Here is a 19676-nt window from a genome sequence, read left to right on the forward strand (position 1 = left end):
TTGTTCTCGAATGGCATCATCCAATTCCTCAGTTTGACTTGGGGTCTGTAGTAGACTCTCACAATAAAATCCTTGTTGTTCCCTACCCTTTAATTTTTTATCCAGATGCTCTCCACCTGGCTTCCAGTATTGAAGTCCTGGATTTCTTCTCAGGTGTAAAAATCCCTGACATATAATGCTATTCCTCTTCCTTTCCTGTTTGACGGAACCGTAATGGTCAGTAGGCTTGACAAGTCTTGTCTGCCTCTCTGTCACATCACAGATCTTTCCCCCAAAGAGATAACACACCTCCCGAGGCATCTTGTCAGGGCCACAAACCACTGCTTCTGTACCCCTCAGCAAGGAGTCCCCCACAACCACTACATGCCTCCTCCGAGGCTTAGCAGCTGCCATTCCCTGTGTTGATTCTACCAAGATCCCCTGCACTGTCCCTGAGGACTATTCCTGCTGTTCTCCCACATCATTCCTGATCAGTGAGAGGGCTTTAAATCGGTTCTGTAGTTGCAAGCTCCCAGAACGATCCCTGGTGTTCCTAGTTCTGTGTGTCACATTTCTCCAACCGTCTATTTCCTGTGTATGGGAAGTGACATCCTCTCCAGAATCTTCCTCTGTGTGTTCCCCATCCAGGACAGTCCATTCCGTTCTGTCCAGGAAAACCTCTTGCTCCTTAATATGCAGAAGTGTAGATACCTGGGCATCTAGCTGCTGGATCTTCTCTTCCAACAGGTGATTGGTGCAGGTGAAGCTCCCCACACCTGTAGGCAAGAAGACAAGGAAAATTCACACAGTCAAAATGGCTGCCCAGACACTTCTCTCTCTCTTTTCCCTGGCAGGGACTGAGGTTGCAAGAAATAAAAGAAATGCACTGGCAGAAGCCAAGATGAAGGGCACCAGACTTAAACCACTCACACTTACAGGATAGGAAATAAAAACAAATAGAAATAGTTCCTTAGTTTGGCATAACAGAATTAGGCAGTTTTAAAACTTTCATTTAGCCTTTCTTAACCTGGCATGCTCAGCTGTGCTGAACTACAACTCCGATCTTCCCCAGCCATGGCTGAAGTTGCCATGTTGGGAGAGGCTGCCCCAGTTTGTCATAAGTCCATTCTGAGCAGGAATGCAGATGGGTCCCTTTTTAGCATTACTCTCCAGTCTCCACTTTTTGCCAACAAGATACCTGCACGCACTCAGGCTGTTCCTTTTCATTCTGCAGTGCATCACTACCAATCATTCACTAATGTGGGAGAAAGGACTCTTTTTGGCTGACTAGATAACTAGCTCTTGCTGTCTCTGTCACTGCAAGCACTGCCCCCTTCACAGAAACACACACACACTTTCCACTATCTACTTGCTCTCCTCTTCCTTCACTCATTCCACTCCCCCTCACTCCCTAAATTTCTTTATTTCACCTCCCTTCCTCCTTTCCTCTCTTCTGTCCTGTTTCTTCTTAAGACCATCCACAAACTCCCTTCTTCCTCTCTTTTGCAGGATAGGAAAACAGAGGGAGAGGGTGAGGTGTCTTTTTTCACCTAAATTTCTTTGCATATATTTCTAGAAGAAGAAATTAATCTGTCTCCTTCATGCCTGGATCCACTTTATGCTAAAACAGTGGTTGTCAGCCTACTAATTTATTTGCTGTATGGGCTCTCCATCTTCTGGAACCTATTTAATTAACTTCACTTTTGAACCCCACTTTTCCTACACTATAACAGAAAATGAAAATTATAATTCAATAGTAACATCTGAACAAACTCATATTTTGTTTTCCATTTTAATTATAATTTGCATATATGCATATCTATCTATCTATCTATCTATCTATCTATCTATCTTGGTGCACTCTTACGCTAAGCTAAAGTAATTGAACAATACTGAAACCCCCTTGCCTTGGGCAAGTCATATTTTCTCAGCCTCATTGGGTGACAAAGGCAGAAACTTGCCAAGAAAACCCTGTGATAGGTTCATCTTAGGGTCATCATAAGTCGGAAACCACTTGAAGGCACACAACAACAACAACTAACTTTAAGCTAAGCTTACTTGATGCAGCTAAGTAATTTTAGACCCTTGAGTAAATGATCTAAAAGGGCTTCCTTTTAGATTGGGACTGAGGTGAAAATGACCTTTGACCATTTTGTGCTGTACTAACCAAACCTCCTGAAAAGTCATGCTGCTGGATTTCAACATCAACTGGGGAAAGCCCCACTGATTTGGATTTGGATCCAGGTTGCCAGCATTGTAGTCCAATGCTCAGACCACTACATCATGCACTCATCAACATTTCACAGGTTGCTTGTGGCCAAGCAACATCAGACTGTGGCCAAGATGGCAAAAGTTATTAACACATAAGCTAGGAGCAGGTACAGCAGTTTGCTTTTGCCTGACTATGCAGGAAAGGTCACAATTTTGCCCTCTACTCTCCCTCCCCACCCCCACCCCCTGAGTTAAAAAAAGTGCAAAGTGAAGTGAATTTGCACCAATTCAAATATTCTGAGGACAAATGATGGAAGTAGTATGAGGAAAAAAATAACTGGGTCATTTTAAAAGCAGCTGAAAAAGTGGGATGACAGAGGATTATCTGAAACTGTTCTTGCCAAATCAGACAGTTGGAGGATACAATTTAGATGGGTTTGGAAAACTGTTAGTATAAAGGACAGAAAGTATAAAGTATAACAGTGGCTTAAATTCTAACAGGGTTATTCCAGGCACTTTTACAAGAAACCTACAGTTTTAAGATTTATAACAAGTTTATAGATATACAGTTATTCATAGATTAAAATGACTCGGTTTCATATTGCAAAGCATTTAGACCAGGGTGCCCAAGAATAATTTCAGAGTTTGGAAATATTGTTTTTGTTGGAGTTTCAGTCCAAGTAATTTTTCCAAGCTCTATATATTCTTAAAATTAGATTCAGTCCAGAGTTGTGCAGCACAGGAGCCTGGAAAACAAGTTCCCTGTGGATGGAGGTGGGAAAAGATTATTCTCCTTCCAGTCTGATGTGTTCTGACAATTGCCTCTGGAGTGTTGAGGATGCATCCAGAATAGCACTGGGGACAAGGATGTAGCTATAGGGAGTGAGGTGAAATGAGAGCATCCCTACTCCCAAATCTTCCTTCATTTCCCACATTTCTAGCAATGATGTAATGTATTTAATTTATGTTTGTTTATATAAATAATTTATATAAATTATGCATAATAATATTATGCAGTATGTGTGTATATATGTGTGTGTGTGCGCGCACGCGCACGTACACACACTTCTGCTCCGCTCTCTGGTATGAAAACTGTTCGCAGAGAATTCGGCCCATAATGGGTTGCACCTTGTCTCTGAATTCAACAGGGTGGGAGTGGGAACATGCTTGTATCTCTTCAGCTTCAGCTGAAAACCAAGCATGGAATTAACAGTGATCATTCCTCATCCCCATTAATTATGTCTCTTTTCCACTTAGTTCTGTCAGTCCTACTTCCTTTGTTTCAGTTGCCAAAAAGTGTGCGACAAAAAAAGTGTTCTAGTCTTAGTCTCTCTAATTGGAACATGCAGGAGATTTAGATCTGGACAGCTGTTGAGGTTGCCTTGTTCTATTTTACTAAGCTATTCCCAAATGGTGAAAAATGCCCGAAACATTAATTACTTGCTCTACTTTGCTCAGGAGGGTTTTTTTAAAAGCATTGTTTGCTAAAAGGCCTAACGGTAATGTTATAATCCCCAGGGCACGCATAATGTAACTCTTTTATATTTTCAAAAACATTTTACAAATATTACCCAACTAATCTCATTGACCATGCATATTTGGAGCAAAAGCACTGATCTCTGGAAAATGGGCTTTTCAGGGGCTGATCACGTATAACTAATGTAAGTGGGCCTTCCCTAGATTTGTGCCCTTGAGAGCTATTAGACTGAAACTCCCCTCACCTCAATTTAGTCAGCTGGAATGATGGGAAGTATAGTCCAATACATTTTGAAGGCAGTAGGTTGGGAAAGGCTAAGGTAAGCAGTCTTAGCTATGTCAGGTGTGTGAACCAATGGTATGTGGAGGAAATCCCTGGGAAAGTTTAGGGAGGACTGTGTGAGAAGGAAATGTTAGATTTCAGCTGACCTAGTTTTTTTAATGCAGTAAATAGTCCCATTCTAGGGTAACCAGATCGTATTGGAATCCAACAACATCTGCAGTTTCACCATCTCTGTTTTATACATCCTTCAGAAGCTGGCAGGATGGAGTGTCTTATCTGAAGTTATAGGCAATGTGCTAACTATTGCCATAGTAAGTACTTCCTTCCTTGTACAGAAATTGGTCTTGGCTATATGAGAGTCTACTATTTTGGATCTGATCCTAACCAACATAGAGATGACCTTGTAAACAGGGTGGAAGGGACCACATTCTTTTGGAATTTGTTATACAGATGAAGGAGGAAGCCAAACATAGTTATACACACGTTTGGGAGTTCAAGAAGAAGTTGATTTCAGTAAACTTAGGGAAACACTGGATGAGATCCCTTGGTCAGAAATGTTTAGTGGTAAGGAAGTTCGTGCCGTATGAGAATTTCTTAAAGGTGAGGCATTGGAGGCACCATTAGAAACAATTCCAAGGAGGAAGAAAAGTGGGAAGTCTTTAAACAAATTGGTCTGGATGTACAAAGAGCATAATAATAATAATAATAATAATAATAATAATAATAATAATAATTATTATTATTATTATTATTATTATTATTTATATCCTGCCTCTCTACAAAATGCAATCGGGGCGGCTTACAAGGTTAAAATATACAGTCCAAACTTGCAAATGAACTGAGATTTAAGAGGTGTGCAAATGGAAAAAGAGGGAGCACAGTTGATAGAGACGCAAGATATGGCCTTCTCAGTGGCTGCTTCTACACTCAGGAACTCCCTTCTCAGGGAGACCAAAATCGCCCCCTCCTTGTTGTATTTACATTGGCAGGCTAAGAGATTTTATACCAACAGGCTTTTAAAACAGCAAGTCTTTAAAGAGGGGGCAGGGGGTGTTGTACTGTTTTAATTGTATTGTTTTTAAGCACTTTTATTTTTAATTGTTTTTAAATTGCATTGCATTCTTTTAATGAGTGATGTTGTTTATTACTGTGATCATTTAATTCTATTTTAATTCTCACTTTTGCATGTTTTTGTATTGTTCTTTTAAACTGTAAGCTGCTTTAAGTCCTAGTTTTGGAGAAAAAGCATGATATGAATAAATATGGTTATTATTATTATTTACCAAAGAGGAACAGGCATGAACAGGCAGTACTTGCAGAGAGAAAGTCAGAAAAAGTAAAAGTCATCATAAGTTCAGGCTTGCTAGAGAAGTTAAAAATAATAAAAAGAGGTTTTTGGAAATGGCCAAAGCACCTGCATTATTATTAATGTTTATTGATATAGTGTCATAAATTTGCATGGCACTTTACAGGCATCATTAAAACACCATATAACCTGCCAATGGCATACAATCTAAAAGTCATAAAATATAAACTCTACAAAAGTAAGCAAGTTATGCAGCTAAAATACAAATTATAAAAACAACTAACACATATAATCAAATATAAAATTATAAAACATTAAATACAGTTCCAAATGCTTTAAAGAACAAGAAAGTTTTAATTTGGATTTAAAACTAGCAAGAGAAGAGAGAATCCGCAGATGTTCAGGGAGACAGTTCCAGGAGTAGCAAGTGAAAAAGGACAAAGCTAAGCCAAGGAAGAAGAAACCCTTGGCTGAATAAGAAGCCCCGAGCTCCTGGACTGCAAATCTCAAACAGGATGGTGAGATGAAATAAGGATTGACAGATAAGAGAGAGCTAGGCTGTGTAAAGCTTTAAACAGTAAGAGAAGAAGCTTGTACTCAAAATGACAACATATCTGACAGTTAAGAAGGTGGGAGGTGGGATGCCACTCCAAGAGCAACTACTGAGTGAGCGTGAGACCTGGAGAGTAAGTACAACCCCCTCAACTGGAGTGAAGCCAGTGAATTCAAACTGGGGGTTTAAACTTATTGGCTAGCAGATCCTGCTTCTTCCCAAGACTGTGTAGACATCTCATGGACCGTGGGAAGAAGCTCATGCCAGGGGGATCACTAGTGCTCTGCTCTCCACCCCAAACAGTAAGGGAGCCACACAGTAGGTCACACATCTTATATATATGAGTTCAGGCTTGCTAGAAAAGTTAGAAATAATAAAAAGGGGATTCGTTTATGTCTGGAGCAAGAAAAAGAACAAGGAATGGTAGGGACTACTGTATAAAGGAATGGTGAAATGCTAACGGGTGACAGAGAGAAAGCCAAACTACTCAACACCTTCTTTGTTTCAGTCTTCTCTCAAAATGAAAACAGTGCCCAGCCTTGTGCAAAGAGAACAAATGATACAGTAAGGGGATTGCAGCCCAGAATAAGTAGAAATTTCATACAGGAATACCACCTTGGGTCCTGCATAAGGAGAAAGGCAGGATATAAATCAAATAAATAAATAAATACCATAAACTAATTCAAGACTTCATGGCCTGATGAACTGTAACCAAGGGCATTAAGGGAACTTGTAGATGATGATGGAATAGAGGGAATACATATCAAATTTGCAGATGACACTAAATTAGGAGGGGTAGCTAATAGCCCAGCTGACAAGATCAAAATTCAAAATGAATTTAGCAGAATAGAAAGCTGGGCCAAAACTAACATAATGAATTTCAACAGGGGATAGCACACTTGGAAAGTAAAAATGAAATGCATAGATGTAAGATGAGTGACACCTGGCTTGATGGCAGTAGATATGACAGGGATCTAGGAATCTTAGTAGACTACAGGCCGAACGTGAGTCAGCAATGTGATGCAGCAGCAGCTAAGAAAGCCAATGCAATTCTAGGCGCATCAACAGGAGTATAGTGTCTGCTAGATCAAGGAAAATAATAGTACCACTCTACTCTGCTTTGGTCAGATTTCACAGGGAATACTGTGTGCTGTTCTGGGCACAAGTCAAGAAGGATGTGGACAAGCTGGAGCATGTCCAGAGAAGGATGACCAGAATGGTAAAAGATCTGGAAACCAGGCCCTATGAGGAAAGGCTTAGGGAGCTGGGTATGTTTAGTTTGGAAAAGAGAAGGTTAAGGGGTGACATGATAGTCATGGGCCCGATACAGATGGGACTATTGGGTGCCCTTGTCACATGCTAGGGGTTGGCTGAGGGCGCTCCACCAACACATGCCTCAACTCTAGCACATGACGAGTGTGTAACAATGGCGGTGCCCTGTACAGATGGGCACCACCATTGTTACGTGCAGGATGCCTAGCATCCACACATTGCTGTGCCATTATGACATCGCAAGTGCACCATTGCAGGTTCTTTTTGTTCCACGGGGAAGTCCCACAGTCTGGAGGCTGTGGATTCCCCATGGAGCAAAACTAGGCACCGGCAGACTGCCCTTTTTGGGCAGTCTGTACCGGGCCATAGTTAAATATTTGAAGGGGTGTCATATTGAGGCTGGAGCAAGCTTGTTTCTTCTGCTCCAGAGACTTGGGCATGGAGTAATGGATTCAAACTACAGGAAAAGAGATTCCACCTCAACATTATAAGGAACATCCTGACTGTAAGAGCTGTTTGACAGTGGAACACACTCCCTCAGAGAGTGGTAGAGTCTTCTTCTTTGGAGATCTTTAAACAGAGGCTAGATAGACATCTGTCGAGGGTGCTTATATTGTGTATTTCTGCATGGCAGGGAATTGGATTGGATTGTCCTTGTGGTCTCTTCCAACCTTAGGATTCTATGATTATTAGATTTAAAATAATAATAATAATAATAATAATAATAATAATACATGATCACTGAACCATTAACAATATACCATCCATTAAACCTTCCCCAAGATATTCTGGAGAGAGAAGGAAGACATTTCTACTGCTTCTTTGCTTCAGTTTGTGTTTGGAGCTGGTTGAATGGCAACGCACAAGCCCTGCCTGCCTGCCTTTGCCTTGGCTCCTGTGACATGGTTGCACTGCTCTGGAGAGCATGTGGGCTGAGCAGCTGAGCAGTCCAGCTGACACTGGGAAGGGAACCAGTGGTGGCCCACAGTGCCCAGAAAGCTTGCTCCCAGCCATCCCACCATGATACCAGCTTCTGACATGTAGGAACAAGGAATGTTTTGCTGGATGATATAATGTTCTGTATGCTGTTGTTGTGCTAATCCAATTGTTGACTCAGAAAATTTGATTTAGTAAATATGTGTGTTTACTGAACTATGTTACCGAGAGTCTCCAAGCTGGCATTTTGACATTGAGATGCAAATAGAGTAGTTTGCCCTTGGCTGTGCCACTCTTAATGGAAATGGTTCTGGGTTGAGTTATGGGAAACCAGAGAAAACAGCTACCCAAGCAAGAGCTTTTAGAACATGAATCAGGAGAGGCCTTTATTCTGCTCAGACAGAAAATGCCTTTCCTTTGCCAAGATGGAGAATTGGAATCACTCTGAAATATAGGGGGCAATTAATGCCAAGCAAGCCCATCACCTAAAGAAATATTACAAACTGCAAAGCTCTGAAGTTCCTTTTGTGGCTGTGAATACAGTATATCGAAAACAAATTGCCAGCTGGGATAATTACATTTCACTTTAGGCTCTGGATCCCCAGACCCTGTCAGTGGGCTCCAATATTCAATTTACCATATGTTCTTAGAGTTGTGGCTCTTCTTCCACACATGACAGGGAACACTGGAGATCTGTATGCTATTCCAGAATTTGGCTCCCTGTAAATCTGAAGTTTGCATTAAGCTTCTAGTCTTTATGATTCCAAAGCAAAATTTTAGTATGTTCACAGCCATGCATAGGAATGGGAAATATGATAGCATGGACAATCCTAACTTTAGTATTCAATTACATATCTTTACACTTGAGCATCTTGTCTAATTCTTTCATAGGATGCATCTGCACTGCAGAAATAATCTGGTTTGACACCACTTTAACTGCCATGGCTCAGTGCTATGGAATTCTGTGATGTGTAGTTAGTTGTGGCACCAGAGTTCTCTGACAAAAAAAAGTTTAAATGTCTCACAAAACTACAATTCCCATAATTCCCCAGCACTGAGCCATGGCAGTTAAATTGGTGTCAAACTGGATTATTTCTGCAGTGCAGAGGCAATACAGCTGCCCTGCCCTTCCAAGTCCTGGCCTTCTTCTGATTTCTTGACTTCAGCCTCCATTCTGATTAATGATTGAGGCAAGTTATGAAAATCTTCAACTATTTCAATGTTTGCATCATCTTCTTTAAAGTGATGTAAAATATCTGTGGTCATTTCTCTCTCTCTTAATGTTCAACTGTAAATCTGCCTTTGCACTTTCTTTCTTTACTTTCTTCAGTAGTTCCAAGTCTTTGCTATTTTCTGTTAGTAGTATGAAACAGAATGGTTCCTGACTGGCAAAGGGGTCAGACAAGGCTGTATCTTATCACCCTAACTATTCGATGTATGCTGAACATGCTGTAAGAAATCTCTTCTGGCAGATTGTTTCACAGCCTAGGGGTCACAGAAGAAAGTAGTTAGTTGTGGCATCAGAGCTCTCTGACAAAAAAAGCTTAAATGTCTCACAAAACTACAATTCCCAGAATTCCACAGCATTGAGCCATGGCAGTTAAAGTGGTGTCAAACTGGATTATTTCTGCAGTGCAGATGACAGTTGTCAACCTAGTTCTGACTGAAGCAAATGTCCACTAAAGGACTTGAGTGTATGTGGTAAATAATATGGGTGGTTACCCATAGGCGCTTTACAGACTGCCCAAAAGGGCAGTCTGCTGGCGCCCTCATTTGCTGCGTGGAGGAGCCTCAGTGAACAAACCATGCGACTCCTCCACATAGAAAAAGAAGCCGCAAAAAGCAGCTTCTTTTTGCGGCGCCATTATGATGCTGCAAAGCACCATTGGCGCACTTGTAGCGTCATAATGGCGCCGAGACGTGCAGACGCTAAGCGTCTGCTACGTCAAAATGGAGGTGCCCATGTAGAATGGGTGCCACCATTTTGTACGTGCTCGGCGTGTACTAGGGTTGGGGCATCTGGAAAGGACGCCCCTTCCTAACCCTAGTACGTGCCGAGCACGTACTTTTGGGCGGTGTGGAACCCACCATAGATAACCTGGACCCAAACTATGTAAAGCTTTACATTGTACTTTGCCCAGAGACTAACTGGCAACCAGTGCAGTGATTTTAATATTGTCGTGATGTGTGATATGATAATTCCTGGATGTCCCAGAACCTAGTACTCTATAACTCCATCTGTTGCCACCCCGGTCTTCCAACCCCTTTCCAAAAGAAATGAAAACCTAAACCATCTAGCTGGACAGTCCCTGGTTTGCTACAATTTTTACTTGAGATTCATTCTCCCACTCAGACCTAAGCAGTTAGTCCCTGCTTACCCTTCCGGTCTCTCTCTTCTTCTACTCCCCCCTCCCCGAAGTATTACCTCTTTTCCCTTTTTCCCCTCCCTTTTGCTAACAGAAACCTTCATGGGAATCAGGGCTAATTGAGACTAACTGAAATAAAGAAGTTGGCAGCATGAGCTTTCCTAGACTTCAATCTACTTCCTCAGATAGACTGAATCTACCAAAGTTCATGCTGCCAACTTCTTTATTTCAGTTAGTCTCAAAGGTGCTATAAGATCTCTCTGCTTAGTGATTCTACAGACTAATGTGGCTATATCTTTGAATTCTACCACTAAGGAAAGCAGTACTTGTAGGTGTCTTCTGCTGTACCCCAGGAGCTCATTGAGTGATATCCAGCTTGGGAGTCTCATCTTCTGGCACAATTTTTTGTTTCATTTTGGATTGTCTCATAGGATTTTCATGGTAAAAGACATTCAAAAAGGATTTACTGTGCCTCCTTCTGCACAGTACTAACAAATGTTATCTATGGTGCCACTGCCATTGGAAATTATCACACACGAGGCATAGCGTCCTCCTCCTGTCATTAAATCAGCTTTAAATCATCCAAATTGTGCAAACGGGGTTCACACACATACGCGCTTGTCCCGTCAGTAAAGCATAATGGAGCCATCATTTGATAATAGTGGGAACTTCTGTTATTATCAAATGACAGCTCCATTATGCTTTACCAATGAAACAAGCATGTGGGGATGGTTCTATTATGCTTTAAGCATGGGAGAAAGATGGAAGAAGTGTGCGGGGTGTGAACCTCAATTGTGCGATTTGGACGACTTAAACCCGATTTAATGATGGGAAGAGGATGCTAAGCCTCCCATGCAATAATCTCCATTGTATCTGAGAAATCATCTGCCGGTGTCTTTCTCTCTCTCTCTCACACACACACAATAGTGCTGCTGCCTAGTAGTAACAGTCTAAATGTTTGGCACATTTAGTCTGGCTTGTCAATAAAAGCCTGCCTCACATGGGAGACCTTACTAGCAGCTCTGCCGTCATCAACATAGCTACTAGCTTTACAGGAGCATGCAGTCCCACCATCATGGAAAGGAAAAAGGCCTAATCCTTGTCCCCAGCAACTGCAGCTGCTGTCCAGTTCCAGCTTTCCCACTCTTTCTGAATTCAGTTAATAAGTGCAGCCCCTTCCTAAGAGTTCTCCCACCCTTTTGGACAACCAATAATTCATAGGGGTTACATTATCAGATTAAAATTTCATTGCATAGAGGGTTTATGGTGTCTGTTACTGGAGCTACCTTTAGGTTTGTAAATGCATTCAGGGTTTTAGTCACTTTGACTCTTTATACAGTATCTCCTAACGACAAAGATACAGTACCTCAGCAGGTTCATTATCCAAACAATACTGATCTACATTGTAGCATTAAAATGCTTTATATAAAGTTTAGTCATCCTTCCTACCATATATACTCAGCTTATAGTCGATCTCATGTATAAGTCGACGCCAGGTTTGGGGGCCAAAATTATGGGTTTTGTATGACCCATGGATAAGTCGAGGATAAAACTTAGGGGCATGTAACACAGGATATAAAGGATGAAGCAAAGGAAAACAATGCCAAAGAACCTACAAATTCCAGTAGGCATAACTGTTTCTGCTCATCCTAAAGGCTGGAAGGATGAGAGAGTAGAGGGGAACACTGCTTCCATGACAAGTTATGCTCTTGCCTTTCATCAGGGAATTGTTTCTTTTAAAAAAATAAGAATTAAATTACAGTACTTACCTTGACCCATGGACAAATCAACTCAGGTTTTTTTGGGTCAGTTTTTTGACTAAAATTTCTAGAACTATTCATGAGTATATACAGTATTTATTTTTCTTTTAGATTCTTTATCATCAAGGAGAGTTTTCTACTTTACTATGCTGAGAATGAAAAGAAGAACTTTGAAAACAATCGCTACTTTAATATCCACCCTAAGGTAAGCACCATGCATGCCCATGCTTTGAGCAGAGTAAGGCCACTGCTTCAGATGATGGATGCTGAATGGCATGGAGGAGGCAGTGGTAACATGGAAGTTCCTTGATCATTCCACTTTGGCAGAGTGACAGCTGAGGGAAAAATAGAGAACAACAACTTAAGGAACATAGTGCAAAAACTCAACAACTTTGGTAAAACCCATTCAGTCTGTTTCCTCACAATCCATGTTAGAAAAACTGGCCCAATGAAAACATTTCGACTGGTACTGAAAGGAAAAACTATTGGTTCCAGATCAGCCTTCCTGCGGGAAAACATTAGATGCCATAACAGAAAAAACCTATTAATCACTAGCTACCTAATACTAATGGTAGAACTCAGATAAACTGACAAATGCCATGTTTTGAGTATGGGCATGCTATAGAAGTCATTCCATTTACAAACCCAATTTTTAATTTATTAAAGTATTATATGGAAGTGACAGCCAATGTACCTGTTTCAGAACTGGGAACAGCATACATTGTCAGTATAACTGGTCCCAGTTGCTAGCTTAGCTGTTGAATTCCGCATTAACCAATGTTTTGGAGAAGTTTTCAGAGGCAGACTCCAAGACAATGTATTGCAGTAGCCTAACCTTTAAGTTACTAATATTTGGATAATGGAGGCAGAGAGACATTATGGCTTGTCTAACAGCTTGATCTAATAAAAGGAACTCCATCTGGACTTCCCTAGTCAGAAGAGGTTTCCTGAGATAAACTGTATCTTCAAACTATAACTTTCTTACAATTAAATTTGTTTATTCCTTAAAAAGTATTTCACATACACTATCTAGGAAATCTGAATTAGAACAATATTATTGCCTTTGTAGTGACAGAACATACAAAAATTACCATTTTGGACTACACTTCCCAGGATTCCCCAGGTGGTCATGCTGACTGGAGAATGCTGGGAGTTTTAGTCCAAAGGAATACATTTTCCAAGCTCTCATTGCACAGGAGTGGTGATATTAATGACTGAAGTGAGACTTGAAGTGGAGCCTTTCTTGTTAAGTGCCTTCAAGTCAACCTCGACTCATGGCAACCATGTGGATGAAACATCTCCAAGATCTCTTGTCCTCAGCTACTTTGCTTAGGTCCTGCAGGCTCAGCCCCATAGCCTCCCTGATGAGGGTCTAAACATGTGGAGTGTGGCCTTCCTCTCTTTCTACTGACCTCTACCTTTTCCAGCATCATTGTTTTATCTAATGAATCATGGTTTATGGTGTGGGCAAAGTATGACAGTCTCACTTTAGTCATCCTGGCTTCCAGGGATAGTTCGGGTTTGATCTGTTCTAGAACAGATTTGTTGTCTTTCTGGCCATCCACGGTATCCTCAGCACTTTTCTCCTGGAACACATTTCAAATGAATTGATTCTCTTTCTATTAGCTTTCTGTTCAGCTCTCATATCCGTACATGGGAGTTTATCACACAGGAGGAATTTCTCTTAATTTCGAATGAAAAGGAAGTGGGGCCAGAACGCATTCACGTGAATTCACTAGTTCAGCGAATTTACGTGAATTCGAATTGCGTTCAAACTGACTTCCCATTGTGAAAATAGCTTGCCATTGCCCGAAATTGCGTGTGATCACCTCTCACACAATAATGTGAAACCCCATGATTGGTTCGGACTGACTTCCCATTGCCTGAAATTGCATGTGGTAGTCTATCACGTAATAACGTTAAACCCCATGATTGCGTTCGGATTGCCATTGGAATATTACTTCCAATTTCCCTTGTCTGATAACGTCCATGGTGATGGGAAATACAATGGCTTGGATTATCCTCACTTTAGTGTTTACAGTTATATCTTTGCACTTTAGATTCGTGTCCAAATCTTTCATAGCTGCCTTTCTCAATGTTAGTTTTCTTCTGATTTCTTGACTGCAGTCTTTGTTCTGGTTAATATTTGATGTAAGGTATGGAAACTCTTTGGCTATTTCAATTTTCTCATTGAAATTCAAACTTATCCTTCATTATATCAGTTTTGTTATGAATCAGAAGCCACTGTGATAGATGCATGTTGATTCTAACTTTTTCTCCCTGTATGCTGTCACTATTCGGTGGTGATTGCTACCAACTAGTCTAAATTTTTGGTGTCTTTCCAGGGTGTCATACCTCTTGGAGGCTGTATTGTAGAAGCCAAGGATGAGCCCAATATGCCTTATGCCATGAAAATTTCACATGAAGATTTCCATGTAAAGTTAACCTTTTTCTTTTCTCCTTAATGTCTTTTCCCATATAGCAATAAGCTGTTAACTGAACAAGCAAGGACATTCTGGGAGAAATATAGATCTTTAAGATAAACATGTAGCAGTGCCAGTTCCATTCTTTCTTTTTTCTCTGCCAGCATGCTTTTTCTTATTCACTCACAGCTCTGACCACAGATTTGTGTTTTCTGACATTACAGCCTCCTAAAAGGGAGGTAGTGGTCAAGGTATCTCAACTTCCTAGGACTCTGAGACAGTTTCTAGATGCTAGCTTAAACTGATTTACCAGTCATACCCTGAGACTGCTGAAATATAGTTGTGTGAATCTGTAATCAAACAATACTTCCCAAGTTTCCTTTGGAAAAGCTTTACTAATTATTGTAAAACAGAATATATGTATAAAGTGTTAGGATGTACTAGTATTAAAAATTTAATTTCTCAAATAATCCTGTTTGTCTCTGTTTTACACAAATTCAGAGGATGTTTCCTTTTGTGACTACTTTTGTAGTACAGCTAAAGAGCCCTGGTGATGCAGTGGTTAAATGCCTGTACTGCAGCCAGTTACTCACAAACCACAAGTTTGTGAGTTCAATACCAGCCAGGGGCTCTGGGTTGACTCAGCCTGGCATGCTTCCCAAACTGCTTAGGGAGTGCTTAACTGCATTGATAAGCAGTATAGGAAGGTATTTGCTATTGCTAAAGCCACAGACAGTGCTGTTTTTTTCATATGCAAGAACAGATGTGGTATCTGTTGTTGTTATTCCTTGATAGGGTGCAGTTACATACCTACATTAATTTCCCTCTTAGACATCTTTTTTAAAATTTCTTTTATAAGGGGAACATCGTCCTAGCAGCAGAATCAGAATATGAACAAACCCAGTGGTTGGAGATGCTACAGGAATCTGGAAAAGTGTAAGTATGTGAGCAAGCTCCATTATGCTTGTCTTCATTTAACGTACCTGTATAATGGAGCTGACATGACTTTTTGACTTCACAAGCATTTTGATTATTATTGACACTCCATGCTGGGGCTGCAGTGCAGTGGTAGAGCATATGCTTTGCATGTATTATTTGTTTATTCAATAAAAATGAAAAGAAAAATAAAAGGTCTGGTCTGGTCTTCAGTACTGTGATATTGTTAAGTAGGACTTTCTAAAACTCTGGGGAACTATGTTCAGCTGCCAGAGTAGATACTACTGTACTGGATGAGATCAGAGGATTCCAAACTTTGGATTCCAAGATATTTTTGGACTACAGCTGCTTCATTGGTCATGCAGACTGGAGCTTCAGGGAGCAACATGTGGGAATCCAACATGCTGGTGTCACCATAGAGTAACAAGTGGGAAACCAAGGTTGGGAGCCACATGAATGAAAAGACCCAGAAGTTTATCACATCGGGGTTAAAACGTTCCCCGGTGCATTCTAACGTGCACGAGCGGGGCCGTGCACGGAGTGTGATGGGAACACGATGGGGCCCTGAACGCCAGTTTACTGCACAGCGGAACGCCACCTTTGCCACCGGGCATTCCCATCGAGTTCCCGAGGGCATTCTGGGCCCCAATGTGTTCCTGTCATGCTCTGTGCACAGCCCCGCTCGTGCACGCTAGAACGCACCAGGGAACGTTTCAACCCCGGTGCGATAAACTTCCCAGTTTAGTTCAGCTTCCCATGCTTTTAACACAATAAAAATAATACTTCAGTTCTTTAGTACTCCTAGTTATCTTCACATTTGAATAAAATGAGGCATATTTGAATAAATCTGAAAACCCTTTGAATAAATAAGTCTCTGCTGTGGACATTCAGAAACTTGGGAAACTGGGGAGAATAGCTTGATGCACATGCACCCCATATTTCCTGTTGTCTACACTGCTGTGAATAATAGTAACAACAACAAAAACCTAATGTAAGCTATCAACAAGTAGATCTTTTGGTGATAATATATTTTGTACTACTTTGCTCTCAGTCCCCTTGGCTTTAGGCAAGGCCAAAATCCTGCCTTTCCTAGGAAATGGAGTCAGACTGATTTACCAGCTAATCAGCAGTCCTGCAAATAAGCTTGAATTCTGAGAACTTCCCTATGGCTCCTGCAATGTTTTATATCAGCAGTGGACAATCTGTGGTCCTTTAGATGTTGCATACCTTCTAGCTGTCCCAATTTGGTCAGGATTGTCCTGATTAATAATAAAAAATAATATAATAATAAAATTTATTTCTATACCGCTTTTCTGCAGTGATCAAAGCGGTGTACATAGTAAAATTATTAAAACAACATAAAATTAAAACCACATTACATTAATTACAATATACAATTAAAATCCAATTCATAGGTGTATGTAAGTGAGAGGGAGAAAAGGGGATCGAACATAACTTCAGTGAACATGGGTGAATGCTTGGTTAAAGAGAAAGGTTTTAAGTCTCTTTGTAAACAGTTCAAGGGAGGTAATGACACGGAGCTCCTCGGGAAGACTATTCCAATGCTTGGGGGCCGTTACTGAAAAGGCCCTCTGAGAAGTAGTAACATATCTCAAAGTAGGGACTTAGAGCAAGTTCTTCCCGGTTGTTCTGAGAGTGTGGGGTGGATTATATGGGGAGATGCGGTCCTTCAAGTAACTCAGGCCCCTTTTTATTAAACTGCCTTTAAAGTGTCTCAGTTTCTCTTTCCTCCTCTCACTTTTTCCTTTTGTCCTCTCAGCTTACTTCAGTTGCTGCAAATAAGTTCAAAATAGAAACGTGATTTGCAAAGGGACTCAGCAAGGGGAGAGGAGAGAAGGGGGTACATCTTGTCCTTCCCAGTAGGCTCAGGCAAAAGCAAGTTGCTGCAACCTCTTCTTGTGTACTTTTTTCTCTTTAATAATTTTTACATCTCAAACACATTCTGATGTTTCTTGGTCACATGTGTTCCAGTTTTCATCTATGAAATATTGGAGGATATGGTAGTTGTTGGACTGCAGTTCCCATGGTGCAGGGTAGGCAATCTCTGGCCCTGGTGTAGTTTCCATATTTTTATTTGTTTTTATTAAAACAAAAAAATAAAAATAAACAACATATCTGTTTAGAAACATAGATTAGAAACAGTTTTAAAAACATTTAAAACATAAGCAAAGTCTTTTATGTTTCCTTTATGTTGGAGTGTAATGCTTCCTGTAAACATGTGCATTTAGGTTTTAATTTGTTTTTATTAGTTCTTTGTAAGAGTGCTTTTATTGATAGTGTTTTTATAACTTTGAGATGTTTTGGTCAAAGACTGTAAATAAACATATATACATAAGCAAAGTACATGTCACATAAGTGTATGCCACTACACTCTGATCTCACCACCACCAGTATGTAACTGTGCATAAGTACTTGGGACTTGAACATTGTATTCCAAAAGTGCATCAGAAGAAGTGGATTGGGATCCATGAAAGCTCTTGTTAAAATAAAACTGTTCATTGTAAAGGTGTTGCTAGGCTCCTTCCACCCCTCTTTTTTATACTGAAACAAACATGGCTATTTTTTGGGAGGGACCCTATTCACCTGTAATCCTAGGTACAGGTTGTTGTTTTTTATTCCTATTGCTTTCAGTGGGTTCCTGTTAGGAGTACCAAACACAGGTTTTAGGACTGCCCTGCGAGCAACTTGGGGGGAAGTTTGGATTGCAGTTCCCTCCAAATCTCTCATTCAGCATAGCCAATTAGTGGGAGTAGTAGTCCCAAAAAGAATTTTTCCAGCTTATGGCTACAGGTTGTATCCACTGTTGGTCTTGGCCTTTTCTCCATAGTGTAGTTCTAATAATGCAAGGAACTGCAGTCAGCCCTCCACATTATTGGCTTTGGCTTTGGTGGATTTGCTTATTGACAGATTTGAGTAATACATTCTCTCTAGGAATCTCTGTTGACTCCGTTGGTTGCAAGACTGGCAAGTTGGCAGTTCACCATGTGATGGGCAGAGCTGCCATCACTAGTCCCAGCTTCTGCCAACCTAGCAGTTTGAAAACATGCAAATGCAAGTAGATAAATAGGTACACTTCAGTGGGGAGGTAAACAGTGTTCAGTGCAGTCATTCTGGCTACATGATCACAGAGTAGTCTCTGACAACACTGGCTCCTCAGTTTACTAAAAGAGATGAGCACACACACACCCTACAATCGGACATGACTTGGCAACCTTGTCAATAGGGAATGCCTTTACCTTTAGGAATCTCTAGGTCATCCACTGTAATTCTGTCAGAAGCTGACCACAAAGTTGCAAGACCTAGAGATTCCTAGAGAAAACATTTCTCTATGGATTTGTAGGTACTCTAGCGCAATTCTATGGTCAATTTTCAGTGGATGTTGACCACAGAGTTGCACTGAAGGACCTAGAGATTCCTAGATAAGTGTTCCCTCAGGTAAAAAAACATAGTGGTGTTTCCCCCCCAATTTTTCCACTTTCATGAGGGTCCTGCTTCCCTTACCCCAGCAAATGTGAAGGGCCACAGTACTGCTTCTTCATCCTGCTGTACACCACAAACTCTTTCTAGCTCTTGAGAATTCAGGCAAAGCAAGGACTAGTGAGGGAGCTGGATGGAATGGGCTCTCCCAAAACAGATGGAGAGCTTTCAGTGCCCTGTAGGCCTAAACAGCTAAGCTGCTTAAATTTGGCTGTTTGCTTCATATCAACAGTTTATACCCAGCTATAAAGGGTTTATTCCATTAGGGCTTACAGAAGCCATCAAGGCTTAGAGAAGACAATTAAAAACAGCTCTCTTCTCCTAAAGAGGTTTATTTTAGGTTAACTGTCTGTGTGTGGATACATGCTAGGGAAGGAATGTGACACTTAAGTGAAAATACGAGGATTGCAAATTTATTGATTATCCATCAAAATCCAACCAGCTATGAGTCATGGCATCATAGCATCACCAACCAGACAGCAATCTGGTTTAGACACACTTCTGGGGGCATCTGGTCCACTAGGCAAAGTCAAATTGATTTAGGAGAGAACATGCATTGGATTGTACTGCCAGTAGTGGCATGCTTGAGATCTCAGCTATTCCATGTTGGCCAAGCACTCTGACAAACAATGTATTTTTCAGTTAAGGCTTCCCCAGCTATTATGTTTGCCAACTGG

The 19676-nt window shown here is 40.8% G+C and overlaps 1 protein-coding gene across 3 annotated transcripts in view; it reads left to right on the forward strand.

Moving 5' to 3' along the window:
- The window catches only part of PLEKHD1 (pleckstrin homology and coiled-coil domain containing D1), a 48383-nt gene that overhangs the window by 7505 nt on the left and 21202 nt on the right, over window positions 1-19676 (forward strand). For 2 of the 3 annotated variants that reach the window (XM_089521759.1, XM_089521760.1), the window contains exons 2-4: window positions 12254-12347; window positions 14488-14577; window positions 15425-15501. In XM_089521759.1, the coding sequence (XP_089377885.1) occupies window positions 12254-12347; window positions 14488-14577; window positions 15425-15501 (261 nt within the window). The remainder of the gene's footprint in view (window positions 1-12253; window positions 12348-14487; window positions 14578-15424; window positions 15502-19676) is intronic. The other variant, XM_089521761.1, reaches the window with a different exon arrangement.

Source organism: Sceloporus occidentalis, unplaced genomic scaffold (assembly GCF_023333645.1).
Source record: "Sceloporus occidentalis isolate IW3139 unplaced genomic scaffold, rSceOcc1.0.p SCAF_4, whole genome shotgun sequence".
Lineage (NCBI taxonomy): Eukaryota > Metazoa > Chordata > Lepidosauria > Squamata > Phrynosomatidae > Sceloporus > Sceloporus occidentalis.